We start from the raw sequence: 13,603 nt of genomic DNA on the forward strand, positions 1-13,603 counted from the left end.
CACCTCTTTTTTTTTTTTATTAAACATCATTTTTGGCATTTAGACACTAACCCAGTTCCATTTGCTGCAGTTTTGAAAGTGAAATGTTTCCCCCATTCCTCTTTGACATTCATTTCTGGATTTATTTATTGCTGCTGTTTTTTGTACCTCAAGCAGTATATGTTTTAAAAGATAAACAAAGTTCAAGACACAGTTCGGTAAACACTGTTCACTTTGAATGACCTTTTGAAGTGATTTTTTTTCCAGTTCTTTGATTTTGTAACAGATGTACAGATGGACATTCTTATCATGTTTTGAAGAAGTTCTTCTCTCTCTTAAAAAGATCCAAAAGGAAAAAGGGAAACATCACCTTCATTATTCACAAACCCACATATAGGGAATAAATGGATGGGTCTCTTCACAGAGGAATAAAATAAGATATTAGAGGGGACTGTCTGTTTCAAAAGCAGATAAATATGGATACTTTTAGCACGTCCATAGCATGTAACACCTAATTGGATGATGCTCTTTGTGGTGCCTAGCTGGCGACCTTTTTCTTTTATGCCAGGCGCTAACATGAAAAGCTGCTTAGATGTCTGACTGCGGCACCAACACCGGCGTGAAACTGCAAATGGTTTTTGCTTTGCACTCAGTTCTCTGTGAAACAGTAGAATTTAATATTCCCTGTTGTACAGATGTATATGCTGACTGAATGTTCACAGTAAATCAGTGTCTTTGATAAGAAGCCAAATTGATGCAAGAGGTCAGGCTCTATGTCTAACATCTATAGCATGCTGCTTTTAACTTTAATGCATTTTCTAAATTACCACTGCTGTGTGAGGATGGATGCTGACTGGATGACGACAGAGCTTCCCATGGCTCTCTGCTAGCAGGACCCTTTTAGGGTATTTTTGCATAGGCTTTTTTGTTTAATAGCAACATAGATATCTGTAATTTCACATTCTGTCAGTTGTCAAGATATCAAACTGGTGCTCAATTCAAAAGATTATAAATGGTGAAACTTTATGTTTAATTATCTGGCTGCAGTAATATATTCTGTTTATATTTACCTCATTAATATTTTCATCTAGAGTTATTTTGGTGTAAAATTTGGTTCAGGAAATAGAGATGAAAAATGTATTTTATCAGTGGTATAATTTTTTCTTTTATTTCTATAACTGTAAAGAGAATTGATGATGCAGAGAGTTGAGGCACCTTTTTTTTCCTTTTTCTTTTTCTTTTTTTTTTTTTGCTAAATGTATTTCTGATTGTTCCATTCTCTTACTTTTGTCTTTCTTCACACTTCTGCTGTTATGTTTGTGTATCTCATTTGGCAGGAAGCCAGCCACTTGGAGGATGTGGTGAGCTGCTGTTAGTGTCTATGTTCTGCATGTGTCCTCTTCTTTTGGCTTTGACTGCTTTCCCTTATCTTATTTATACCACTAATAGAAAAATAGAAATGTGTAGCCAATGCTGTATTTTTAAGCAACACAGTTGCAGTTATGCTCTTGTTTGTGTGTGCCGTAGACCGCCAGCAGTCATGGACATCATTGTCATCTCTGCAGTTCAGCTCATCACCCCCAGGTAACTTTTTGTATTTCCTTTCACATTCATCATCATCAATGACACCTCTGTGGAGGCACGGGTTGGTGGGTTCACTTGACCCATTTGTCTTTATTTCTGAGGATAATTAAAAAAACTCTGCATGTTAAGGACTCTAACACAACCCCTTGACAAGCAGATTATGCAGTTTTCTTGACTCTGTAAATGAGAATAAAAATCAGCTTGTCGAGAGGAAATGGCATGTCAAGTTACGTTTGTTTTAGCTTTCAGCACAATTAGGCCCTTTCCTTTTCAAACTTGGCTAAAGCAGAGGCACTTCACAGCATTTTATTCTTCACACATCAAAATCATGAACCTGTTGTGTCACACTTCTCTAACTGGTGTGGTTGCTCTTAGTGGAATAATCAATGTGTTTCTTTGCAGCCTTCCTCAGCAACAGTCAGAGCTCTGCATTAATTAATACTCGACTAATTAATTTGTGTTTCTATTTTCCACAAAAATGACAACCCCACGTGACCAATTATTGTGATAAAACTGTTATACGTTAGGCTTCATCAAAGAGAAAGACGTGCTTTACTCTCAGTGGGGTTTCTCATAAGTACGGAACCCTTAAGACATACTGACAGGCTTAGTGTTTAGGAGGAAAATAAGCTTTAAAAAATGACTGTTGTTTACTCTTTGACTCCAAACATTCCTAGAATTTTACATTCTACTTTAAATTACTGGAAAAGACAAAAAAATATTGCATGAAATGAATATTTTTTTGCAGAAAAAATTTCTGTAATGACTATTTGCAGAGAAGCTTTTGATCTGAATACTGAGGTTGACATAAGGTCTAGTATGCATGATTTGGTGTCATCTCAGAGTGGAAACGGGAAATTGAAAGTAGCTGAATGCCGTCCACCTACTCCCAAACTGTGGTGGCCGTGAAACATGCAGAAAAAGGGGGGGGGGATAGAAAGAACCACTTAAAAGTCAGTGTTTGTGTCTGTGTATCTTTTTCCTTCTGGGCTGCTGCAGAGATGTGGTGCAGCATGGCAAAAGGCCAAGGAGAGTGAAGGCATCATACAAACATGATGATTTTTACACAATTGAGCATAGTCACTGTTAAATTTGTTTTTTCTTCCAATAACTTACTTTAAATATTACACACTTGTATTTTGTGCTCATAGTTTGGTATCTAAATCAACAGATTATTTAAGCTGATGTTTATCATATTTTGTTATTGCATTAGCTGTATTTGAACAGCTCTCAATGACTTCGTCTTTCAAATGAGAGCGATATGAGGTGAAAAAGATCAATTTCCAGCATTATTTCATTGTATATAGCAGATGGAAATAAAAATGATTTCCCCTTTCTGTAGCATCAGGTTCTTAAAATTAAGATGGAGCTGTAGAACAGTGCATCCAACTTACTGCGAGATATTCATAAAATAGGACAGATTTTAATTAACAGAACCTAGATATCTTGATGGGATACATGATATCATGAACTCAATCAAATACCTCATCTGACATGCCAGATTAGTTCCTACACACAAGCATTCTGGAAGAACCCTGAGGAAATGTCCAGGACAATAAAGTACCCCCCAGCAGATCCAGTCAGAAAATCCAATTACTGAGGAAATCAGTCAGCAGAAGATCAAAAACACAACTTTTCTTTACCGCTACAAATTCCATTTATACACATTTTTAAATAAGCTGGAGTTTCCCTTTTTTGAATGGTACCTATATATTAGTATTATACCTACATAACACATTTTGTATGCTATTTTTATTGAGATTTTTCTTGATGACTGTAATTAAAGTGTATTGTTATCATCCGTAGTAATAGTAGTATTACAGGCTTTCACAGTCTGTTACACCTAAAACTTCCCTGTAGTGTTACATATTGTAGCAGAACATACTGACTGATCAACACTGATATGCACTGATGGGATTCTAAACTTATTGATATGCAGGATGGGTTCTTCAGTACAACTGGCAACCCTTACAATTTGTCCAGATATGAGTTATAAATGTAATTCAAATCCCTTTTGATCATTTTTTTTCTTAAAATGCTGAATGCAGATGTGGAGCTGAAAATCTGTCTGAAGTCTTGTCAGCCAAAAGGTTGTCAATTTTCAAATGGCTTAAATACAGAAAAAAAAGAAGAAAAAAAAGAAGGCCGAAGAGCAGACAAGAAGAACAGATCTTATAGATCTGTTACATGTAAAGCATGCTTTCTACATCTAATGTGCACTTGTTTTTTTATAGTGTATGTATATTGGGATGTCAGTAGCAAAGTTTACATAAATTGCTCCATGCTGACGCAGCAGATGCCAAATGCTGCCAAATTACATTATATTGTTATATTTTTATTTTTTTCATACTTGATCATTTTAAGATGCAAGTTTAATGGAGTTGAGACCGTTTATGTGGGGTGTCACATTGTCAAATAATTCCGAGCGGCACTAATCAGAAAGTTGGTGTCAGTTGGAGCTTATTTAAATGTCTGCTGTCTATGGAGAATTTTCAGAGATGCTGAAAATGTTTTCCACATTACCAAAAACATTTGATTTTTTTTTTTTTTTTAAATTAGCTGATGATAATATTGTGTGCTATAATGTCAAATCTGTAGGGAAGCAAAGTTGGAAAGTTGTTTTCTGTCTTCACTGAAATTGTTTTAATTTATCCAGGATTTCCTGTTTTGAGATGCTGTATGTCACTGAGATCTTTCTGGCTAATTAAAGGCTTTCTCCAGGTGATTTATTGTTTCTTAAAGATAGGAACCTTCCTATGTCATTCAAACACAAGGGAGATATGCATTAGTGTGACAATAGTGTAAGGCAAACAGGTCAGAGTTGTCACTGCCTTGTTTTGCTTTTTGAACTAGATCTTATTTCTCAGTGGCAGTTCTGGAATAATGCAAAGCAGCGCTCTGCTCTAAACACGCAAGGTCACATGTAGTTATAACTTTGCCACAATGAACAGGTCTCTTCCCATATTATTTGGGATTTTACAAATGTGCTGTAAATGTTTTTATTTGTCTTTCATTTTTGTTCTTGTTGCCTTTGTGTACCTTTTTTGCAAATACAAACTCATTTTTTGTCATTTCAAGTAGAACATCACATGAATATCTCTTAACAAAATATAAAAAATAAATAAATACTGAAAAATGTGTATAAATACAAAGCTAAGCAAAGCTAGTACAGAAGATGTTGCCCCATAAACAACAATTAACTTAGTTTTTGTGAATTTACAGTAAAAAGAGGCCCCAGCCTAATGGATACCCAGTCCCCCATTGCACTGCCAAGAAACTGCAGCTTTGCTGATGACCTAGAGCTGGAGTTTGAGCGAGAAAGTGATTTGGCTCCAGCCAGCACAGTATCACAGTGAGTCGCCATCACTCTGTTGCATTGTTATTGCATTAGATCAAACTACACAGTGTTAATCAGTGTTTATGTGTGAGTGAATCTTAAGCATGAGCCAGCAAAAGATGGTCTGCTTGTATTTTATTTTTTATGCTGTTTGTAATTAACCTTTGCATTATGCCAACCCCAAAGGGCTCATGATTGTGTGCTAGAGAAAATCCCTTGTGTTTTCTGAGGCACTTACACAGCTAGAGACTGCCACTGATATAAGGAAGTGAGTGTTAAGTAAAGGCAGTATAATGTAGATGCACCGTAAGTGAAACAAATGGAGCGACAGTTCTGACCCATGGGATTCACATTCTAAATGGTGGTGTAATGATGCAGAGTGAGAACTGCACGCAGCCGTGTTGTTGGCACGATAACTCTGTGCTCTGCTGGCTCCAAAATACGTAACCAGCTGTTCTCACAGAGCAACGCCACATCAAATCCCATGCTAAATTGAATCATTATGAGGCAAACTACTATTTCTAGTAATTGTGGTGAGAGAACACAGTGAAAAAGAAATCCTTATTGGGTTCTTTTTAGTTCCAACATACATTTCCAAAATGTCCATATTGTGTAAGCTCAGTACATAAGAGGAAGAAAAGCTTTGCTAAGTCTCTTACAGAAATTTCAAGGATTCTTGCAATGCATTGATCTAAAAAGGATTCACATTTATTACAGTTAATAACACAGTACAGCATAATTTTGAAAGTAAAGACCTCTGGGCTACTGAGAGCTTTAACATTTCTTTTTCTAGAAACAAAACAAAAATGCACCGACATATACTCAAAGTGCAAGAAGTAAAAATGTAATAAATTATAATTCAGAATCTAATTTGTCATTAGATTAATGTGAGATTCCAATGTCATAGGAATCGAATTATTACTATTACTGGTAGTAGTTGTAGTATTTCACGTGAATATTTTTGTCTGTATTTTTCAATGTTCAAAACAAAGCTTTGTATCATCTTCTTACAAGGGTATAATATGAAAAAAAAATAAATAAATAAAAATATATATATGTATGTATATATATATATATATATATATATATATATATATATAAACACAGCCATAATTTGTTCACATTTGTTGCTACCCCATCAGAGAAAACTGCAAAGTTCCCCTAAGTTTCTAACTTCTGATGCTTTATTTATTTTATTGCGGTCTTGGGAGATAATTGTGACTTTTTGACAATGTTCAGTAAATTAATGTTTAATTCAGTCAAGTAGCAATTTATAGCTCTGCCGTTGTTTCAACTTTCTTGTTGTAGTTATAAAGCCTCGCTTTTCCATTCAATCTTAATGTTCCATCTGCAGTAATTTAGTTAACCCTTTTTCATTGTTCCTTGAAAATGATGAAAGAAATTCAGTTTTTGATCTCATGAACTACGGCATCATGATCAAAAGCCTGTCTTGTGTGAAGCATAGCCTATAGATAAATCCCTGTTTTCTTTTTTATCCAAGTAAGCAAAAGGAAGATGTATACATAACTGTTGCCCCTAGTGATGTACTGTAACATCCTTGTCAAACTCTTGTATAGCTCCCTTTTTTGCTTCAATGCTGAAGAAGACACAATGTCATAGAGATCTAAGGCTCCAGCATCTCTAGTAGGCATTTGACACTTTAGCAGACATTGCATGATCACTAGATAAGCCAGGTTGCTGTGGAAATATTTTAGACAAGTCAAAAAATGTTGCCACATGAGCACCACAGCTCTCTCAAATAATTTATATGGCACATATGTGCCACTCATACAGAACTGATATGTCTGTGTCTTATGTATCCCAGCAGTGACATAATCATTTTTGTTTAATCTCACACTATTTGCAGATCCTCCACTCACCTTAGAATACCAGAAGCTTGAAACTGAAAGCTAAACTGATGACATTTGTGATAAAATCTGTTAATAATCCGGACCACCTGAGGGAACTCTGAGAGAAATGAGCAGCTTCCCAGATACTCAGTTGATCTTTAAATCTAAAGAAAAAAAAAAGACAAAAACATAAAGGTAAAAGCAACCTTTTATGTCCTGACATATCAGAATTCCACATACATGAACTATTTCCATGCACTACAGCTTAACCTAAATAATATAAGATGTATTTGATGCTTATTCTACTTTGGAATATATCTAGAATTCCATTTGTTCTCAAGGAGCATTGTATATAATATTAAATATTAGGTTTAGTTAAGGCTAGGCACTTGTCATGATCGTATATCCCTAGTTTCCTTTAAACATATTAAATACCTTTTGGATAATTTTACCTAAAAAAATGAAGCCATGTAATTTGTTAAAAAAAATTAAAAATATGCTTATTTCCTTTTATCATTGATCATTATATATACGCTTTTAAATGTGAGTACTCCATTAGACCTGAGCATGTAAGACAAATTCCTAATGACTGAAGTTGATTATACTGCGAGGGGGAGGGGGGGCATGTCTGTGGTCAAACATGCAATAAATACAAAGAAATTAGTTCTTTCATTTTCACATTTATCACAAGATAAATCAATAGCCATCAATAACATAATCTCTGCAAGGTTGTTGAGATCTATTGAACAACCTGAACTATTGAACTACTTCTTTAAGGATGACGATGTCCTTAATCTTGGCTTAATAAGTGCATATCACAACATTCATTAGAGAGAGATGTCTTTACTATTCAGACAGCACTTTGAAAGCATTTCAATATCTGCCTACTAAATTAATAGAAAATTGGATTCTCTGCCTGGGCTTTCATTATATCAATAACCCATATTCCTTTTTATGATGGAAATGGTTTCTATAATAGCTCAGAGATTAAATTATTGACAGTTCACTGTTAATTTGACCAAATGTTATTATAGCCAAATGTGAAAATCCAGTCTTTTAAAAGTCCATAATGAAGCTCTTAAAGACCTTTTCCTACAGCAAATGCAACTCAACAAAACATGCACAGTTCTCCCACCTCACATCCTAACTCACTGCTTTTACAGAGTAATGAACACTGATAAGTAACAGCTTTTCAATAATTCCCACAACCTAATAATGCAGGCTAACTGCCTCACAATCACTCTGGGCTTTTTACTATTTTTCACCTGCCTTTGTTCTCACTGTTCATCACCTTGGTAACACCAAAAGGAAGCAAGGTAATGAGGGAGAAGCTTTGATGTAGACTGTACAGGGAAGAAGAGCATGCTTGATATTTTTCTCTAACCTGATGAGTTGTGGCATAATGTTCATCTTTTCTTTGTTTTTTTGTGATGCCTATTTCCCTGAAGAAAAATCAACGGAAAAGCACAGAGGATCCGGCTTTAATTTAATGTTTTGTGCAGGAACTTTTTGTGTGATGCATCCACTCACAAGGTGTGTTGAGATATCAGAACTAAGAAGCTAAACAGTTTTCAAACATGTTGTCACAGATTGACGGAGTCACACCGAAAAGCCATTCGTGTCATACAGAAAATGCGTTATTTTGTGGCCAAGAGAAATTTTCAGGTAAGAACATATTTTTTTACTATACTACGTTTCTTTTTTACTCTTGGTATCTTTATTTTATCATAATGGAATACAGCATAAGGACAAATAATCTTTTCAGCAGCTATTTTAAATGAGTCCAGGCTCTAGATATTAGAGTACGGGAAGGGCACGAGTCTGGAAAGAGCAATATCAGTGACATATCTGATCTTTGGGATTACGAATAGATTTTGCATTGAGGACCTAAGAACTGAAGTAAAAGTATATGACTTTATTCATTAATATAAGAAAAGTGTTGTCCTTGCATGATCCTGAAAGATAAAATGAGAATTGTCAAAGTAATTCTGAAATGAACAGATGACAAGAGTAAAAAACAAAAAAAACAGGAGAGATGTAGGTGGTTTTGTTTGTTCTTGTCTTGTTTGTTCAGCAAAGATTTGAACCAGCAGAATGTTTTCAAGGGCTTTTTGTTGACACATGTGAAAAGGGATCTAAAAGTAGTGTAGGTAAGCCAAAACAAGCACTGGGTGATAAAATCCCCAATGCAGGAGCCAACCAGATTAAAAACAGAGGTTGGGAGAATATGAAGAGGGTTTTATGTTTTTTAGAATAATGCTGATGTCTTCAAACTTTACAACTGTGCAGGATGACAATATTAGGAAGCAAAGCACTGTAAGCACTTCCAAAGTTTATATAATATTATTGAAAGAGGTATTATAAGTTCTTTAAAGTGAAAATGTTAAAAACTACTTTGTAATTTAACTTTAACACATTCTTCTTAAAACTAGAAATATTATCATTTATTCAAGGACTGTTCTGTTTTTGATGAACATGACTGATTAACCAGACCCACTACATCTAATTTAGAGCAGCACTTGTGATGAAATGATTGAATAAAGACGTTAGGATCATTGCCATGAACTGAGTTCAGGTCAATTAATGCTGGAAAAACATCAGTTGCTGACTAATTAAGAATCTGTTTTTCTATCTTCAATTTGCGAAGAACATCAAGGTGCTCATCAGAAGAATTTAAATTCAATGTCTACAAAATAAACTTCTTTGTGAATGCATCATACTCATACTTGATTGGCATTAAAAAAAGAGTTTAAATTGTATGTTGAGATGATGGTAAATCGTATCAGTTTGAAATATAAGAACTCAAAACTAGTGATTTATCTGGCTTATTGTAAAGCCGCATTTCTCGAAGCAGAGTTGAATTAAACAAAGGTGCTTCCATATATTCGGCCTAGTTTTGCAATGCTATAGCTACAATGCAACAATCACATTATTGTACCTTATTACCGATGTAGTTGTGTGAGCAGTTTACAAGGCCCACACATCAAACAGCAATGACCAGCATTTTTCTGATCACAAGACCTCATCAGCAGCAAACTGTAAATGAGCTCTTACAGGGTTTCGTCTGCACTGGCCAATTAAAGCAAAACTGATAAAAAAAAAAATGCTGTGTGTACAGAATTAATCTTTAGTGTGTGGGCTGTAAATGTCCCCAGCGCAGTAAATACACACCAGTCTCAGCAGCAAAAAAAAAGACTAAAACTTTTACAGTGCTTTAAAAAAAAAAAACTGAAACTAAATTAATAGAACTGTAAATTAAAGGTTTTAAGTGTCATTTAATCAATAATTCAATCAATGTTTGTTTGTTTTTTTTTAGCAAGCTCGTAAGCCATATGATGTCCGAGATGTGATTGAACAGTACTCTCAGGGTCACCTGAACCTCATGGTGCGGATCAAGGAGCTCCAGAGGAGGTATCCTCTTTAAGTAAAATGAGCTTAAATTAATGAGTTCCCTTGAGTAATGAAATGTGTTTATGATGTATATCTTTTTGCAAGTGTATCAAGAAAAACAATCCTTCCCGAAAATATCTTGGAACACGGAAGAGTGTGAGGGTGACAGAGGAAACACAGAGGGAATCTATAAATATTCTTCTGACGTTAGCTCTCTATTGTTTCTCTCAGACTAGATCAGTCTTTGGGGAAAATGACTTTGTTCCAGACGGGTTCAGGTAATAAATCACTGCACTTCTACCTGAAAATGGATTATATTAACTGTGAGAAAAACATTTCACTTAATGGTCTCTTTTATGTATTTATTCTTTTTACATTTCATTGTCTAATGTCAACCTCTGAAGACCGCGCCAGAGATAAAGGAAACAACTCAATTGGATCAAGGCTCAACAGGATGGAGGACAAGGTAGGAACTGTGTAATGTCAGTAGAAATTTACAACCCTACTTTTACTTCAAGTGGTTTGCACATTTTTATTTATTTTTTTTTAGATAAAAGTCTTATATTTAAATCGGACAATGTTCATTTTGTATTCATAAGTTGTGGACTTTTATGAAAGAACAACTTATGAATGTCCTCTTGAGAGAATCTTGACAACACAGTTAACTTATTAAATGTTAAACAATTGAAAGTGGTTTTGGATATGACAAAAGGTTGCTTTTTTTCTCTCTCATCATTTGTTATAACTAAATATGAAATGTGTGTTGACTCTTTTTTTTCATTAGTTCAAGTAATAAACTTGAATATTGCAGATATTTTACAAATATGAATTGAATTCACTACCCATAATTCACCTTACAAGAGTTAACAGACACACTTAATAAAGCAATGCATGTCAAATAATTCATAAATCAGATTTTCTAGAATTCCTTAAGTTATGATGGTTCTTGTTGTTACCTGACTTATTGCTCTATCTTAATATTTGCTGTATTTAACATTTTCTCTAATACATTGTAGACAAAAATGGTTTATGTCTTAGCAGAATATATTGTGCAATCCATAATTTTAAGCTTTATTGATACTTGGATGTTGCTGTTGAATATATATCAAAAATAGTGTTAGTTCCTTATCATTTGACTTCTTAGGAAGCCTTTTGATAAGTTAGACACATTTATATAAATTAATTTAACTATGAAACATAAACTGTTGATGTTGCATACTGGCTAATCATTCTGGCAATAAAATTATGTGGCATTTATTCCCATGTTGCTTGAATGTAATCTTCTGTTATAAACAAAATCAACCCATCTAGTTCAAAATGTTTCATTTTATCAACAATGTTTTGAAAATCTCACAGATAACGCACATGGATCAAACGCTGAACCACATCGCAGAGTCCCTCACCTTCCTGCTGGACCAGAGAGATGTCGGTGGGGGTGAAGTCAGAGGCCGGCTGAGACCTCGGCTCAGACGAACCTGTAATGTCCTCCACAGCCAGGACAGCCTGCCGATGAATGACCAGCTGTCTTCTTCCCCTTCATCCTTCTCCTCCAACAACACCAACACCGTGCTGTGCCCCAACCCTCCACGCAGCTCCACTGCCAGTCAGGATGAGAGCTGCTGAAACTTGAAACCAGACATCCTGAATGCGCTTCACAACGTTTGCTCATCTGTTTATGACGGGCAAAGACGCACTGGACATATTCTCCTGCCTGTGATGAGCATATGTAGCTACAGCTGTTTGCTGAAATACTGACATGATGACATTTTGGTAAAACTCTTACCAGGACATGTGGCATGTGTAAGGATGAAAATGTATGAAGGGAGTGTAAGAAACCACTGCCTTTCAAATCATATCTGTTGGGCAACTTCAATATAAGGTTTAACTTAGATCTATTTAAAAGTATTAAGATTTCACATCTTTATTCTAGCTGTTTTTGTTTCTGAAATTCTAGTGAAAAAAATGAAATCTTGAATATTTAATACTGAATATTATCTGTATCATTTTTATTTTAATCTTAGAGTTTTCAAATACCATAAAAGCAAATGACAAAAAAGTTTTAAAATGTTTGTATAATCATTATTTACTATTTGTTTCTGCAGCAGAAAAAAAAAAAAACTAAACAGTTTTGCTGTCAGCAAAGACTTGTTCAGTTATATTTAGGAATCTACATTTTGTGAGAAATTTGAGGGCATCCTGCATGCGTTGCACACTTAAGGTGGACTTAGGTTGTCACTTAGGTCAGGGGACAGTGAGGATCAAGATACTGCCATGCATTTGCTCCTTGGTGGGACTCTGATAACAATGACTTTGACAAAATCACAAAATACTATCAATCCACCTTAGTACTTAACAGGTACAGCCTGAGGTGAACTGTTTAAATGTTGATACTTTTATAAGCAAACTTACCTCTTGCCTTATTTTCTGCTAAATGTGATGCTGAGGTTTGTTATATTACTACAATAAAAACTGTCACAGTAATGAAAAAAACTATCCAGAAGGCTAATCGATCTCCATGTAGGGATTTTATGTTAAACAGAAGCTTCATAGCAGCCTGAGCAGTTGTCTCAGAAGGGCTTTTGGCTCACTCCCCTCACTTTTCCTTTCTGTATAGTAATCATATATAAAGAAAAACTCCTTGAACACCCTTTGCTATTTAATTTTATTTTTTTATTTTATTTTTATTTTTTTTACAATTCTCGGTGGCACCTTAAAAAGAGTCTGTAGCTGTTGATTACTGAGGGAAGGTTTTGTAGCATTACCTACTCTCTCCTAAAGTTTGGCTATGACAAGAGTTTAGTTGTAGCTAACATTCTGGGTATTCCCAAACCTGTTTTTATTTCCTTTTTCCTCTGAATAATTTTGAAGTTCACAAGCTAAGACAATGTTTCCTTTTCAGGTATCAGCTTTTTGAAGAACATTCATCTGCTGGAGTCTCCCATGCGGAGGACTGTCCGAGTGTCATGGCCAGTGCTTTTTTTTTTTTGTTTGTTTTTCTCAAATGTCCTTATCTTAATAACAATTGAAAACGTACTGAAGCGGAAGGGGCACATTATTTTTTAAACACTTTCTTTATAAAGGCTTTTAAGTTCAATTATACCTTAACATTAATAAAAAAACTAATATAAAAATATAAAATAAGTAAATGTAAAGCAGGAGCCAAGTTCTTATCTGTGAAACCTGCTCAAATGTACAGCTGATCATCTTATCTGTAAAACACTTGTGTAAGGTGGTTAAATAAAGGGAGCATCATTGGTCATTCATATGATCTAATACTGGATTTTGTATCCCAGAAAACTCCAGAATGGCACAAGATAACTTGTATCTTAGTCTTTCCACATGCAGAATGCTTATGAGTTCAGTCAGCCAGGTCTTCCAGAGTTTTAGAATAAACCTCTTAACAATCCTCATGCAAAGAGTTAGAGCTTTGCATATGATGCAAGTTTTTCAAAGTGCTAAGTAG

At 34.9% G+C, this 13,603-nt stretch overlaps 1 protein-coding gene across 2 annotated transcripts in view; it reads left to right on the top strand.

The window, feature by feature from the left end:
• kcnq1.1 (potassium voltage-gated channel, KQT-like subfamily, member 1.1) overlaps positions 1-13,399 on the top strand; it is a 55,506-nt gene extending 42,107 nt beyond the window's left edge. Inside the window, exons 11-17 of one of the 2 annotated variants that reach the window (XM_088004447.1) lie at positions 1,317-1,340; positions 1,507-1,563; positions 4,786-4,915; positions 8,340-8,415; positions 10,067-10,161; positions 10,372-10,606; positions 11,497-13,399. In XM_088004447.1, coding sequence (XP_087860573.1) covers positions 1,317-1,340; positions 1,507-1,563; positions 4,786-4,915; positions 8,340-8,415; positions 10,067-10,161; positions 10,372-10,606; positions 11,497-11,763 — 884 coding nt within the window. In that variant the 3' untranslated portion in view covers positions 11,764-13,399. The remainder of the gene's footprint in view (positions 1-1,316; positions 1,341-1,506; positions 1,564-4,785; positions 4,916-8,339; positions 8,416-10,066; positions 10,162-10,371; positions 10,607-11,496) is intronic. The other variant, XM_088004448.1, reaches the window with a different exon arrangement.
• Positions 13,400-13,603: the final 204 nt, after the last annotated feature.

The sequence above is a fragment of the Poecilia mexicana genome, unplaced genomic scaffold (assembly GCF_051168715.1).
Source record: "Poecilia mexicana isolate PSO_F unplaced genomic scaffold, ASM5116871v1 scaffold_3, whole genome shotgun sequence".
Classification (NCBI taxonomy): Eukaryota; Metazoa; Chordata; class Actinopteri; order Cyprinodontiformes; family Poeciliidae; genus Poecilia; species Poecilia mexicana.